At 48.9% G+C, this 15,367-nt stretch overlaps 1 protein-coding gene across 1 annotated transcript in view; it reads left to right on the forward strand.

Moving 5' to 3' along the window:
• Positions 1–15,367, forward strand: part of URB1 (URB1 ribosome biogenesis homolog) — a 78,215-nt gene that overhangs the window by 44,155 nt on the left and 18,693 nt on the right. Inside the window, 8 exon segments of the mRNA XM_070367162.1 lie at positions 248–449; positions 1,110–1,293; positions 4,560–4,618; positions 6,150–6,343; positions 10,650–10,760; positions 11,239–11,302; positions 13,455–13,626; positions 14,014–14,116. Coding sequence (XP_070223263.1) covers positions 248–449; positions 1,110–1,293; positions 4,560–4,618; positions 6,150–6,343; positions 10,650–10,760; positions 11,239–11,302; positions 13,455–13,626; positions 14,014–14,116 — 1,089 coding nt within the window.

Genomic DNA, 15,367 nt, shown 5'->3' on the forward strand with positions numbered 1-15,367 from the left:
ACGGCCCCTGCGAGGACCGTTGAGCGTTGACAGGTGGCCAGTGGCGTGCTGCTGAATGCTTTAACATCCAGCTCTCAGGGGAGGCTGATGTGTAGCGTTTGTCAGTTTCCATGGCATCAAAACTTGCCAGGGTCCCACCTCGAGCCACCAGTGCAAGCTCAGCCAGGTCACAAGGTTCCTAAAGCACCGAGCTTGCTCTGGTGCTCCGTGGTGTCCGACCCTCCTCTCCCATTCATCTCCGCCCCAGCTTCCTCCGCTGTCATTCCTGTCTTGAGGAAGGCTCTGTGGATGCCGCTGCAGACCAGGCTTCTCAGTGCCGACGGGCCCCCAGAGTCCGGGCTGCCGCAGCAGATCCTGGCCCAGCTGGTCCCGTTTGCCAGAGCCAAGGACCTGCGTGCCCTCATGGACCGCTTGCCCAGCTTGCTGCAGACTCCAGCCAGTCACACGAGGTATGAAAGCTCAGCTCTGTCTGATGGCCCTTCCTGTCCCAGCTGCCCCTTCCCTGTAGTGCTTAAGAAACCGTGAAAGTTGCTGCCCTGCGGTTGTGTCAGCAGTGAGGAGGCAGTTCCTTGGAGAACCCATCTTAATAGCACCCTGGCTGGAGCGAGTCCATGTGCATAAGTGGAAGGTTCTGAGTCCCTTAGAGCTGTGGTCCTCAATGAGGGGTGATTTTGCCCACTCCAGGGGACAGTTGGCATTGTCTCACATTTTTTTGTTGTCACGATATGGGACTGAAGAGTCTAGCTTTTGGCTCCCAGAGGATAGAGGCCAAGGGTACAGCTAAATATCCTGTAATGCATAGGACAGGCCCTTCCCCCAGAGAAAGAATTATCCGGCCCCGGACATCAATAGTGCTAAGGTTGAGAGAGCTTGATTAGACAGAGTCTGGACAATACATCCTTTTTCTGGTATGTTAATAGTGTTTCTCCTCATCATAAAGTTCTGGTACATCTTTGCAGTTTGAGTAAGGGGCAGGCGAAGCCTCTGATTTCTGAGCTTGGGGAGTTAGTTGTAGGGACCAGGACTCAGGGCGTTTGTCTTCTGTGGCCTTTTGTAATGTTGGATTATAACAAAAGCCTCGAACCCTGGACTTTTGTCTCCTGCTGCAGCTGGGTCGTGGCTGATGCTGTCTCAGCCGTCCTGGAAGGGTCAGCAGAAGAGCTGCAAGCCTGGAAAAAGACTCTACTGAAGGCCTGTGTGCAGTGGCTAATTGCATCCTTCAGTGGCGGCCAGCAGGAGGACGGTACCCAGGATCAGGAGAAGCAAATGCTGCTGAGGTTTAACGAACTGTTGGTAGGTGTCTCTTATTAGGGACCCTGGTTAGATTCATAATGGAAGGAGGGAGATAGACAAACCGAGGTTTACAGATACATTTAAGCTGGGGGCATGAGTTCAACCTACCAGGGAATAAGAGGGGCCATGTCTTAGAGGCGAAAGGCAGGTGGAGGGCAAACTCTGAAATGATGAGCCATCTTGTGTCAGAAATGGATGTTGAGATTTGTAAAAATGCTTTTTTGTTGCACTTCCTGAGATGGTTATCTGGTTTTGTGTTAGACTGTTAATAAGCTGAATAATATTAATTGATTTTTGAACATTAAACCAACCTTGCATTCCTAGGTTAAACCTACTCAGTCATGACATATTACCATTTTTATGTACTCTTGGATTTGATTTGCTGATATTTTATTAAGAATTTTTGTATATCTGTCCATGAAGCGTATAAGCTTAAAATTTTATTTTCTTGTAACATCCTTGTCTGGCTTTGAGATCAGGTAATAGCGGCCTGCAATGTGGGAGACCTGGGTTCAGTCCCTGGGTTGGGAAGAGCCCCTGGAGGAGGGCATGGCACCCCACCCCAGTACCCTTGCCTGGAGAATGCCATGGACAGAGGAACCTGGCGGGCTACAGTCCATGGGGTCGCAGAGTTGGACACGACTGAGTGACCCAGCGCAACAGTGGCCTCAGAATGAGTCAGGAAGAGTCTCCCTGGGCACAAGGTTCCAGGTTAACAGTTTTTCATTTCCTTCAGGCATTTTAGAGGTGTTGCTTTACTGTCTTCCGGTGTGCTTTGTTTCTGACGAGAAGCCTCTCGTTTAAAAAAATTAATTATTTATTGGCTGCACTGGATCTTTGTTGCTGCGCACAGGTTTTTTTCTATAGTGGCAGTGAGTGGGGGCCACTCTCTAGACGCGGGTCACAAGCTTCTTGCTGCGGTGGCTTCTCTTGTTGCAGAGCGTGGGCTCGAGGGCACAGAAGTCTCGATTTGTAGGCTCAGTTGCTGCGGTGCACAGGCCTTGCAGCACATGTATCTCCCCAGACCAGGAATCGAACCTGTGATCCCTGCAGTGGCAGGCGGATTCTTAGCCACTGCACTATCAGGGAAGTCCAGAGATCTCTCCTTATTGTCTCTGTTTCTCTGTACATGACAACTTTCCCACCCCCCCAGCTTCTTCGAGGATTTTTTTTCTCTTACATGGCTTAAACAATTTGATGATGATACACCTTAGTGTCATTTTCTTCAGGTTTTCAGTGCTTTGGGTTCAGTGAGCTTCCTGGTTTTGTGAGTTTGGAGTTTTCATAAAATTTGGAACTATTTAGCTGTTTCGGGCCTTCACTGTCTGTCATTTTTAGTGTTACATTTTTGCACAGAAATAATTAACATCCCAAAGGCTAGTGTGTGAGTTTTTCCTCAACCCATGGTGTAAACAAAGGTCCATCTAGTCAAAGCTATGGTTTTTCCAGTGGTCATGCATGGATGTGAGAGTTGGACTATAAAGAAAGCTGAGTGCCAAAGAATTGATGCTTTTGAACTGTGTTGTTGCAGAAGACTCTTGAGAGTCCCTTGGACTGCAAGGAGATCCAACCAGTCCATCCTAAGGGAAATCAGTCCTGAATATTCATTGGAAGGACTGAGGCTGAAGTGAAACTCCAATACTTTTGGCCACCTGATGCGAAGAACTGACTCGTGGGAAAAGACCCTGATGCTGGGAAAGATTGAAGGCAGGAGGAGAAGGGGATGACAGGGGATAAGGTGGTTGGATGGTATCACCAACTCAACAGACATGAGTTTGAGCAAGCTCCGGGAGTTGGTGGTAGACAGGGAGGCCTGGCATGTTGCAGTCCATGGGGTCACAGAGAATCGGACATGACTGAGCAACTGAACTGAATGGTGTAAAGTTGTGTTAAATGTAGAGCCTTTGACTGGTGTGTCACCGCTGAACCCGAGACTTAAAAGGGAATCCTCAGGAGAAGAGCCCCAGCTGGAAGGTTTTAAGTGTGATAAATATGTTTATAGGTTGTAGATCAAGCTGCAGTGCCTGAGCAGTTCTGTTAAAGGAGTTTCAGTTCAGTTCAGTTCAGTCATGTCCGACTCTGCGACCTCATTGACTGCAGCACGCCAGGCCTCCTTGTCCATCCCCAACTCCCGGAATTTACTCAAACTCATCTCCACTGAATTGGTGATGCCATCCAACCATCTCATCCTCTGTCGTCCCCTTCTCCTCCCGCCCTCAATCTTTCCCAGCATCAGAGTCTTTTCGAATGAGTCAGCTCTTCGCATCAGGTGGCCAAAGTATTGGAGTTTATAACCTGCATTTCAGACTTACTGGGTTGTGTTACAGGACTGTGAACTTATGACATATAGGAACCCAACACAGCAGAACTAGGGGCGAGGAGGAGCACCCCCGAGACCTGGAAGGAGCCAAGCTGGGGAGGCGGGGTTGTGGGGCTATGCCGTTGTAGAGATTTGTGTTCTCGGGGCACACCTCCCTCCCTCCCCCACTTTGCTGTTTCCCTCTCTCTCTCTCTCCTTTTTAGCAGACTAAAAGTTCTTAGAGCAGATTTAGGTTCAGAGCACCATTGGGCAGGAAGTACCGAGTTCCTGTGTGCCCCACCCCCACACATGCACAGCCACCCTGCTATCAATAGCCTCCCCATAGACCTTTGCTTGTAATCAAAGTGTGCCTTCATCTCGTGCAGTATAAGATTGTAAGTGTGTAGTGTACCATTGGCAAGTACACACCCCTACGCCCCAGAGTCCTACCCAGGGTTTTCATCATTCCAGAAAGCTCTCTCGTGCTTTTTCCTGGTCTGTCCCCTCCCCGCCAGAGCAGCCACTCTTGTGGTGTGACATCACGGAGCGTGTTTGGAGACTGTCTCCACGGCAGGGGCTGTGGGCCTCTGACAGGCCTGTTAGGGCGAGTGGTCTTGCCCTGGGTGGATGTTCACTCTTGTGTTTAAGCAGTCACATGTGGCTACACCCGTGTGTGTGTTGCGAATCAGTCAGTGCTATTTGGTGTGGTGGACAAAGCGGAAGTTACAGAACTGTTCGGGAATTTCCTTTCGGTCACTGGTGACCATAGGTATCTAATAAAATGACAGAAGTACTAGTGGAAATAACAATTTAAAAAAGTCAAAGGAAGAGAGAACTGCTTGCTTTTGTGAATTGCTTCAGTAACTGTAGTCTATATTTACTGAAGGGCTGTAGTTTAAATCCCATGTCCTCTATTTTAAGTTAATTCAGATATTCTACATGTATTTCTCACTTACTTTATTCCTAGAATTCACTTAATGAAGTTGACCCTGGTGATTGGCAGAAATTTGTGAAGACCGGACTCAAGTAAGTCGAATTTGTTTTCTTGGGGCGGCTCAGTAAGGCAGTGAGTGTCTTTGCTCGGGGTGGGGTCGGAGCTGTTATTGCAGAAAGGAGGTGGTGGAGCTGGTGCTGCTCTCATTTGGGGCGGAGGAGACAGCAGTGCTGGGGAGGGAAACGCCCTGCCCAGTGTTACACATGTGCTTCTAACGAGGGTGAGACAAGCAGACTTTAAACAACAAGTATTGTTTTAAAAGCCAGAGGTGTGCAGAGAGTAATATAGTAGCACCCAGATGTAGTAAAGACCAACAGTTTTCTCTGTCCTCATGGACTCTCTTCCCTCCCTCGTCCAAGTGTCGTCGTTCTGAGGTTGACTCTGTCATGGCCCTTTGTGTTTTTAACACTTTGGTTGCATGTCAGTATATCTCTAGACGACAAACCACAGTGTTTTTTGTGTTTGACATTGTACACGGATGTATCAATTTACTGTCCCTTTGGTGCACTCAGAAGTTTTCGGGTGACCCTTGTTGAGACCCTCGTTGGTACGTGAGATGATCCCGGTCATTCCTTCCCGCTGCCCGGGGGCATTCTGTCTTCTGACTGTGCCCCATTCATTTGGCTGGTCCCCTGCTGATGGACGGAGCCTCCCCTCTCTCCTTCCCGCCTCCCTTCCGTCCTGACAGTGAATGTCTCATGTCTCCTTGTGCCCGCGTGCCAGATTTTTCTGGGCGAGGGGGCACTCACTGGCTCTTACTGTGGGCACAGCTTCAGTTTTACTAGATTTTTGTTTGTTCCCCAAGGTTTTCTTGTTGTAACACAGAGTGGAAGCTCATTTTGTCCTCACATGCTCACCAGCAGTTCATGCAGTCAGACTTTCTTTTTGCCACTCAGGTAGTCATGAAACAGTGTCTCATTGTGGCTCTAATTTTCATTTCCCTAATTATACCCACCGATCTGAAACGGAGAAACACTAAGAAGAAAATAAGTGAAGGCAGGTCGGAGGTTAATGGTAACCGAGGCTTGCCTTCGTGACCTGGCGACATTTCTTTGAGTCTTCGGTTGCTTTGTGTTTCTAGAATGCTCACAGAGTGCCCAGTGCTTCTTAACAATATTCATATATGACTGAAACCTTCTTTTCCAGAGTGTGATGTTATCATTTCCTTCATTGGTTCTGAAGGGATTTAAGACGAGAACTTCTGAGCCGTTAGAGGGGTGTTTTGAGGAGCTGAAAGGAAGGAAGGAGGCTGCCCTGGCAGGGGGGCTGAGGGTCATCTTTATTCAGGCTGCCCCCTGGCATTTCAGCTAAGCAGGAAGTTCCCTGGGCGTCTGCACTGTCAGGAAGGGAAGCGAGCTCCGTCCTGCCCCTGGTTTCAGAAGCGCTCCCTGTGACTCGGGCCGGCTCGGTGCACGACGGGCAGTCGGGGTGATGGTGAATGACTGTGCGCTCTAGGATTCTCACCTTTGGCCTCAAAGGTGATCTCCTTAATAAAATGCTGAGAAAAAAAAAGGTTTTCTTATTGTTTGTGACGCCGTTTCCCCTTTGCTTCTTGCCTCCTAGGTTTCGGTATCAGGACCGCGCGTTTTTGGAAGCCCTCCGTGCCGCCACGCAGCTGTTGTATCTCCCGGAAAGCCCCGTGTGCTCGCAGCTCACCCAGCTCCCGGTGGTCCACATGATGCTCACCCAGCACTCCCTGTTCCTGCCCACCCTGCTGAGGACCACAGAGGAGGAGCCCGCAGACACCCCCGTGAGAGGTGCCTCCTCACCCCACGCCCCACTCCAGACAGTTTCTTTTCCTATTGCATCAAGCTAGCTGTACACCGGAGCTAAGCGCCCACATGTTCTCAGAGCTGAGGAAGCGTTACCCAAGCAGTATCCAAACATTTTATGTGGGCTTCCCGGGTGGCTCAGTGATAAAAGGTCCACCTGCCAATGCAGGAGATGCGGGTTTGATCCCTGGACTGGGAAGATCCCATGGAAGTCTTCCCAGGTGGTCAGTGGTGACGAATCTTCCTGCCAATGCAGGAGAAAGATGCCCTGGAGAAGGGACTGGCAGCCCACTCCAGTATTCTTGCCTGGAAAATCCCATGGACAGAGGAGCCTGGCAGGCTACAGGCCACGAGGTCGCAAAGAGTCAGACACGACTGAGCAACTAAACGACAACAATGATCTGAACATTTCGTTTCTGTGAGATTCAAGCTCTAGAAGTGTTTCCTCTGACTTCAGGTTCACAGAGCAAATGCACACCTCTTGTTAGAGCCTATTCTGGCTTACAGGAGTCAGGTTTAAGGTCTTCTGCCATATCATGAGCGAGTGTTAAAACCTGGGAGTTATGGAAAGTTAAGAGGGGGTGTATGACCGGGGAGAAACTGTTCATCTGTGTGAGCTGTCTTAATGTGGTGACTGAAACGTTGATCAAGGGCAATGAGTCCCTGCTGGGGCCTCTTTCTTACAGCCCCAGCTTCGGCTCCTTCCTTGCCAGTTCACTGAGCGCCTACTTTGCATGGTGAAGGCTGTGGGAGATGGCAGAGGTCTGATGGGTCCTGCCCTCCTGAAGTCACACCCTGTTGTTCACAGACAAGTTGACATCTCCTAAGTGTGAGAGATCGCTGCAGAGCCAACTGTAATAAACTGCTGAATTGGAGAGGACCATTACCAAGTTCCTAGTGTTTAGTTCAGTTCAGTTCAGTCGCTCAGTCGTGTTCAACTCTTTGAGACCCCATGAATCGCAGTACGCCAGGCCTCCCTGTCCATCACCAACTCCTGGAGTTCACCCAAACCCACGTCCATTGAGTCGGTAATGCCATCCAGCCATCTCATCCTCTGTCGTCCCCTTCTCCTCCTGCCCCCAATCCCTCCCAGCATCAGAGTCTTTTCCAATGAGTCAACTCTTTGCATGAGGTGGCCAAAGTACGGGAGTTTCAGCTTTAGCATCATTCCTTCCAAAGAACACCCAGAACCAATCTCCTTTAGAATGGACTGGTTGGATCTCCTTGCAGTCCAAGGGACTCTCAAGAGTCTTCTCCAACACCACACTTCAAAACCATCAATTCTTCGGTGCTCAGTTTTCTTCACAGTCCAACTCTCACATCCATACATGACCACAGGAAAAACCATAGCCTTGACTAGACGGACCTTTGTTGGCAAACTAATGTCTCTGCTTTTCAATATGCTATCTAGGTTGATCATAACTTTCCTTCCAAGGAGTAAGCATCTTTTAATTTCATGGCTGCAATCACCATCTGCAGTGATTTTGAAGCCCAGAAAAATAAAGTCTGACACTGTTTCCCCATCAATTTCCCATGAAGTGATGGGACCAGATGCCATGATCTTAGTTTTCTGAATGTTGAGTTTTAAGCCAACTTTTCACTCTCCTCTTTCACCTTCATCAAGAGGCTTTTTAGTTCCTCTTTCTGCCATAACGGTGGTGTCATCTGCATATCTGAGGTTATTGGTATTTCTCCCGGCAATCTTGATTCCAGCTTGTGCTTCTTCCAGCCCAGCATTTCTCATGATGTACTCTGCATAGAAGTTAAATAAGCAGGATGACAATATACAGCCTTGACGAACTCCTTTTCCTATTTGGAACCAGTCTGTTGTTCCATGTCCAGTTGCTTCCTGACCTGCATACAGGTTTCTCAAGAGGCAGATCAGGTGGTCTGGTATTCCCATCTCTTTCAGAATTTTCCACAGTTTATTGTGATCCACACAGTCAAAGGCTTTGGCCTAGTCAATAAAGCAGAAATAGATGTTTTTCTGGAACTCTCTTGCTTTTTTGATGATCCAGCAGATGTTGGCAATTTGATCTCTGGTTCCTCTGCCTTTTCTAAATCCAGCTTGAACATCTGGAAGCTAACGGTTCACATATTGCTGAAGCCTGGCTTGGAGAATTTTGAGCATTACTTTACTAGCGTGTGAGATGAGTGCAATTGTGCGGTAGTTTGAGCATTCTTTGACATTGCCTTTCTTTGGGATTGGAATGAAAACTGACCTTTTCCAGTCCCATGGCCACTGCCGAGTTTTCCAAATTTGCTGGCATATTGAGTGCAGCACTTTTGCAGCATCGTCTTTCAGGATTTGAAATACCTCAACTGGAATTCCATCACCTCCACTAGCTTTGTTCGTAGTGATGCTTTCTAAGGCCCACTTGACTTCACATTCCAGGATGTCTGGCTCTAGGTGAGTGATCACACCATCATGATTATCTTGGTCGTGAAGATCTTTTTAGTACAGTTCTTCTGTGTATTCTTGCCACGTCTTCTTAATATCTTCTGCTTCTGTTAGGGCCATACCATTTCTGTCCTTTATCGAGCCCATCTTTGCATGAAATGTTCCCTTGGTATCTCTAATTTTCTTGAAGAGATCTCTAGTCTTTCCCATTCTGTTGTTTTCCTCTATTTGTTTGCATTGATCGCTGAAGAAGGCTTTCTTATCTCTTCTTGCTATTCTTTGGAACTCTGCATTCAGATGCTTCTATCTTTCCTTTTCTCCTTTGCTTTTTGCTTCTCTTCTTTTCACAGCTATTTGTAAGGCTTCCCCAGACAGCCATTTTGCTTTTTTGCATTTCTTTTTCATGGGGATGGTCTTGATCCCTGTCTTCTGTACAATGTCACAAACCTCCGTCCATAGATCATCAGGCACTCTATCTATCAGATCTAGTCCCTTAAATCTATTTCTCACTTCCACTGTATAATCATAAGGGATTTGATTTAGGTCATACCTGAATGGTCTAGTGGTTTTCCCTACTTTCTTCAATTTAAGTCTGAATTTGGCAATAAGGAGTTCATGATCTGAGCCACAGTCAGCTCTCAATCTTGTTTTTGCTGACTATAGAGCTTCTCCATCTTTGGCTGCAAAGAATATAATCAGTCTGATTTTGGTGTTGACCATCTGGTGATGTCCATGTGTAAAGTCTTCTCTTATATTGTTGTAAGAGGGTGTTTGCTATGACCAGTGCATTCTCTTGGCAAAATTCTATTAGCCTTTGCCCTGCTTCATTCCGTATTCCAAGGCCAAATTTGCCTGTTACTCCAGGTGTTTCTTGACTTCCTACTTTTGCGTTCCAGTCCCCTATAATGAAAAGGACATCTTTTTTGGGTGTTAGTTCTAAAAGGTCTTGTAGGTCTTCATAGAACCGTTCAACTTTAGCTTCTTCAGCATTACTCGTTGGGGCATAGACTTGGATTACTGTGATATTGAATGGTTTGCCTTGGAAATGAACAGAGATCATTCTGTCGTTTTTGAGCTTGCATCCAAGTACTGCATTTCAGACTCTTTTGTTGACCATGATGGCTACTCCATTTCTTCTGAGGGATTCTTGCCCGCAGTAGTAGATATAATGGTCATCTGAGTTAAATTCACCCATTCCCGTCCATTTTAGTTCGCTGATTCCTAGAATGTCGACGTTCACTCTTGCCACCTCCTGTTTGACCACTTCCAGTTTGCCTTGATTCATGGACCTGACATTCCAGGTTCCTATGCAATATTGCTCTTTAGAGCATCGGACCTTGCTTCTATCACCAGTCCCATCCACAACTGGGTGTTGTTTTTGCTTTGGCTCCATCCCTTCGTTCTTTCTGGAGTCATTTCTCCATTGATCTCCAGTACCATATTGGGCACCTACTGACTTGGGGAGCTCCTCTTTCAGTGTCCTATCATTTTGCCTTTTCATACTGTCCTACTGTAGTCAGTAGAGAAAAGTCAAAAGGCTCTCCCCCTTTTCAAGCAAGAGTAGAAATACTAGAGATTTTGGTAACATAATCATGGAGAAAAAGGTTTAGGTTTTTAAATCTGTTGGCTCAGAGTTTGGGAGGAGACTGAGGAGAGGCTGGTACCAAAGACCTAGGGAGAGAGATGGTTATTAAGGTGCTTTTATTTAAAAAAAAAAAAAAAAAAAAACAGTGAAAATGTAGGGAAGAACTAGGTGCGGTTCTCAGCCTGGTGTTGTCCAAAGAAGGGTATCTCAAGCATTTATGTTCCCAGAAGCACTTCCTCTTCCGCTGGGACTCTGCACCTGCGCAGCCCTGCACTGCTGGGCAGCTCCGTGGTGTTTTCTTCCAGAAGCGCTGGTGGACCTGATGGCGGTGGTGGTGCGGCTGTGCCCCTCTGTGTGTGCAAACAGCCACTTCCCAGTGCTCCTCGGGGCCTATGGTGCCTCACTCAGCATCCTGGGTGAGTGTGGGGACGGTGGGTGGGACACAGGAGGGTGTGGGGACCGGGGGTGGGACCCAGGAGAGTGTGGGGACGGGGGGTGGGACCCAGGAGGGTGTGGGGACCGGGGGTGGGACCCAGGAGGGTGTGGGGACCAGGGGGTGGGACGTGGGGCTGTGGGACAGGGCGCTGTGACTCAGGAGAGTGTGGGGACCGGGGTGGGACCTGGGGGTGTGGGACAGGGCGCTGTGACTCAGGAGAGTGTGAGGACCAGGGGTGGGACCTGGGGGTGTGGGACAGGGTGCTGTGACTCAGGAGAGTGTCGGGATCGAGGGATGGGGCCCAGGAATGTGGGGACAGAGTGCTGTGACCTGGGGCCACAGGGACCAGGGGGTGTGGCTTCAGGGTATGGGCACCTGCTGCTGTTGCCAGAAGTATATGGGAGGCCTCGAGGAGAGCCACCAGGAGGCTTTGTAAACTGACCCTCAACTGATTTCAGACCAGAAGATCTTACTTCTCCTCCGGGCCTATGAACAGAACAACCACAGCCTTGTCAGCTTCAGGTGGGTGCTGGGCTGGCGACTTCAAGCAGCAGACCCTGAAGGCCCTGCACAGGGCGCTCCACACCTGGGCCAGCCTCGGGGGTAAACACGGGCGGGGGACCCCTCTGCTCGCTCTGCAGCGCCGGCGGGCCTGCTCTGCCCTCTGCCCGTGAGGATGGCCACCGACGGCCGGGCCTGTGTGCCCCGGGCGCCCCGCTGGCCGACCGTGTGTGTCTCCCTCCCGACTCAGGGGTCGTTTAGCTGATTTTTCTGAACGCTTTTCGCCTCGTGCTGGCCTTTAGGTGGGAGGGACTTGGGTATGGGTGTGGGGAGGAGTGGGGCGTGCTGGCTGGGTGTTTATTCCACTCTCCTCCCTGTCTGTGTGTGTGCACGTGTGCTGTGTCTGTCTCTTTTCTTTCAGTCTTTCTCTCTGGGTCTGTGTCTGTCTGTCTCTCCCGGGTTCCCAGGGGCTGCTTGCTCCTTGGCCAGCACAGCTTTGAGCCCAGCTCCCCAGGGCCTGGGGCTCAGCTGTTCGTAGGCAGCGTCTGAGGTCCTCTTTCGCTGCCCTGGTCTCTTGTCTCCTTAGTTTGAGACCAGCACCCCAGCCTCTGCCCAGTACAAAGGAAGAGCTCTGTGTACTGAGACAGGAAGTTAGCTGACTGGGCCAAGAAAAATAGTTCAGGAGAACTCTGCAGGGAAGGGGAAAAATATTTCCCTTCTAGAATACTTTTTTTTTGAAGATTAAAGATGTATTAACCACCCCCACTGCCCATCCCCCTCCTAAAAAAAGACAACAAACAGTTTAAAAAAAACCCTTTTCTGCATCTTCAGAGCACCCAGGTCGTGAATAAACATTCTCTCTCCTTCCCTCAACCCCACAGCCTCACCCTCTTGCTAGCCTTGCAGTTGGAGCTGTATCAGTTGTATTCTTTCTGAACTAAACAGCCCCTGGGTACATGAGGGAGAAGAGAGAAAATAGGAGTGGTTTCACTCACGAGGACAAGCGAGCCGTCCACCCATCCACCCCTCGGCATCAGAAAACCCGTCTCGGGTCACAAAGTCCACAGGGGTGCCCCCGGGTTCAAATGGGTTAGGTCACTTTCCAGGAGGAAGGCAAGGTGACCTCACTGGGCAGTTTCCATCGCAACCGGTGGTGTGAAAAGTGGAAATGGGGGACCCTAGAGGTGGGGACGGAGAAGGCAATGGCACCCCACTCCAGTACTCTTGCCTGGAAAAATCCCATGGATGGAGGAGCCTGGAAGGCTGCAGTCCATGGGGTCGCTGAGGTCGGACACAACTGAGTGACTTCACTTTCACTTTTCCCTTTCATGCATTGGAGAAGGAAATGGCAACCCACTCCAGTGTTCTTGCCTGGAGAATCCCAGGGATGGGGGAGCCTGGTGGGCTGCCGTCTATGGGGTCGCACAGAGTCGGACACGACTGAAGTGACTTAGCAGCAGAGGTGGGGATGGCTCACAGGCTGTGTGAGCGCACCTGGTCTGCTCACGGCTGTGTGGGAACGGGGAAGGGTTTATATAAGTAGAGCATCGTCGAACTGCCAGGATTCTGCCGCTGTGTCCAGCCTGGACTCTCCAGATTTGAATTCCTGCTCTGCCACTTACCAGCTGGGCAGGAGACCAGCTGACCAACTTCCCAGATCTTCTCTGTGTCTCTTTTCCCCCAATATGGATGATAATAGTACCTACCTCATGGGATTCTTGGGCCCCCCTCATAGCTCAGTTGGTAAAGAATCTGCCTGCAAGGCAGGAGACCCTGGTTCAATCCTTGAATTGGGAAGATCCCTTGGAGAAGGGAACAGCTACCCACTCCAGTATTCTGACCTGGAGAATTCCATGGACTGTATAGTCTATGGGGTTGCACAGAGTCAGACATGACTGAGCAACTTTCACTTACAGGATTCTTGTGCAGATTAAGTGGATTAATACACAGACTTAGACGAGGGCCTGGCACATCATAGCCCCTCCACAAGCGTTGGCCTCCGTCATCTCCAACAGTGTCACCCCCACCCTTATTGTCATCAGCCTCTCCATCACTCCCACCTCCCCCTACGTTATGATGGGGATAGAACATCTTACACCTGGCATGTCAGCTGCCCAACAAAGCTGCCCACGGTGGTCTCCACCATCATCACCTCTGTGACCGCTGGCTCTAGGGTACTGCTGTGGGGCCCAGCTGCCGTGGAGCATCAGAAGACGTGCCGGAGCCTGGGCAAGTCGCTATGGCAGCAACCGAGCGTCGGGGACATCCTCCGCCTGCTGGATCGCGACCGCATGATGAAGACCATCCTCCACTTCCCCCAGAACCGGAGGCTGCTGCCCCCCGAGGTGCTGGGGGGGCCCCAGGGCGGAGCCATCCGGCTTTAGCCGCTGTGAAATATGAGCGCTGTTTTGCTTGTGATTTGTTGACTTTTTATAAGTAAAACTGGAACCATTTACAAAGGTATAGAGACAGAACCCATATACCCATAAGCCAGCTTCATCAGTTGTCAGCACTGGCCACACTTAACTTCATTTATAACTTCTTTCCACAAAGCAAATATCAAAGGTATCATTTCACGTACAAGCTGTTTGTTGTTTTGTATAGAAACATTTTTTTAGTACACTTGAATATTCAAAATAATTTGAACTCTGAGTGATAGTGGGCAAACATCCACGTGGGGTCACATTTACGAGGCTGACCTGCACGTTTCTGTCTGTCTCGGGCTGTTTCAGGACGCACAGGAGCCGATATTTAGAGACCGGAGCACGGTGGATCTCGGGGACCTTTATGACCCCTGTTTCCTCCTTCATCTCTTCAGTGAACTGACCAGGCCAGGTAACTGCAGTCTTCCAGAGTGGGTGGAGGGGTCATAATTTTTACCATAATTACCAGTGCGTGTGCCTAGTCACTCAGTCATGTCTGAATCTTGGCAACCCCGTCGACTGTAACCCACCAGGCTCCTCTGTCCATGGGATTCCCCAGGCAAGAAGACTAGAGTGGGTTGCCATTTCCTCCTCCAGAGGTCTTCCTGATCAGGGATTGAACCTGCGTCTCCTGTGTCTGTCTCATTGGCCGGCAAATTCTTTACTGTTGTGCCACCTGGGAATCCCGCATAATTACCAGATTAGGACCTGAATCTTGAAAATAATTCTTGAAGGATCTTCAACTGCCTTCTCACCTTTTTCCTTCCATTGATTTTCAGCAAAGTAACAGTTAATGTTTTGAATACACGATTGTTGTTGTTTTTAATTATAATTTAAAAATCTGGGTGTGTCTTTCATGTTTTCCTAATTGTAATGGCAAAGAGTTCTGAGTTCTCACTGAAATGAGAGATTTTGTCTTTGACAACGAGTGAGAGCCTGCTAAGGTTGGCTTTCTCTTGGTTTAAATATATCTGTGAAATGGCCTTTTGTATCTGCTACTCTGAGGGTGGGAATCTTCGCAGGTAAATGGGTTGGGGAGAGAGAAAGAACAGAAACATGTCCAGGTGCACACTGGTGAAGACGGGGGTCTGATTCCCAGGCTGGTCGGGTCTGCTGCTGTGGGGCATTTTGTCAACAATTGGTGTGTAATGCTATCTCAGTATGGTGTGTATTTGCATTTTCCTAATAGCTAATGATGTTGAACATCTTATGACTTACTTGCCATCTATAATCTTTTTTGGTGAAATGTCAATTCATGTCTTTTGCCCATTTATCCTGATGGGTTTTATTTGTTTTTACTGTTGGGTCTTGAGGGTTCTTTATATATTGTAGGTATGAGTCCTTTGTTTGATATGTGGTTTGCAAATATTTTCTCCCAGTGTGTAAGCTTATCTTTTCACCTTCTTAACACCCTTCTTCAAAGAGCAGAAGTCTTCAGTTTTGATGAGGTCTAGTTTATCTGTTTTCCCTTTTATGGGTCAAGCTTTTGGTGTCAAGTCTTAAGAACTCTTTGCCCATCCCTCCATCCCAAAGAATTTCTCCAATGTTTATTTCTGAAAGTTTCATTGTTTTAGCCTTTATATTTGAGTCTGTGGCCTCTTTTGAGTTAATTTGTGTATAAGGTGTGGAGTGTAGGTCCAGCCACGTTGGTTTGCCTGCAGAT

Source organism: Bos mutus, chromosome 1 (assembly GCF_027580195.1).
Source record: "Bos mutus isolate GX-2022 chromosome 1, NWIPB_WYAK_1.1, whole genome shotgun sequence".
Taxonomy (NCBI): Eukaryota; Metazoa; Chordata; class Mammalia; order Artiodactyla; family Bovidae; genus Bos; species Bos mutus.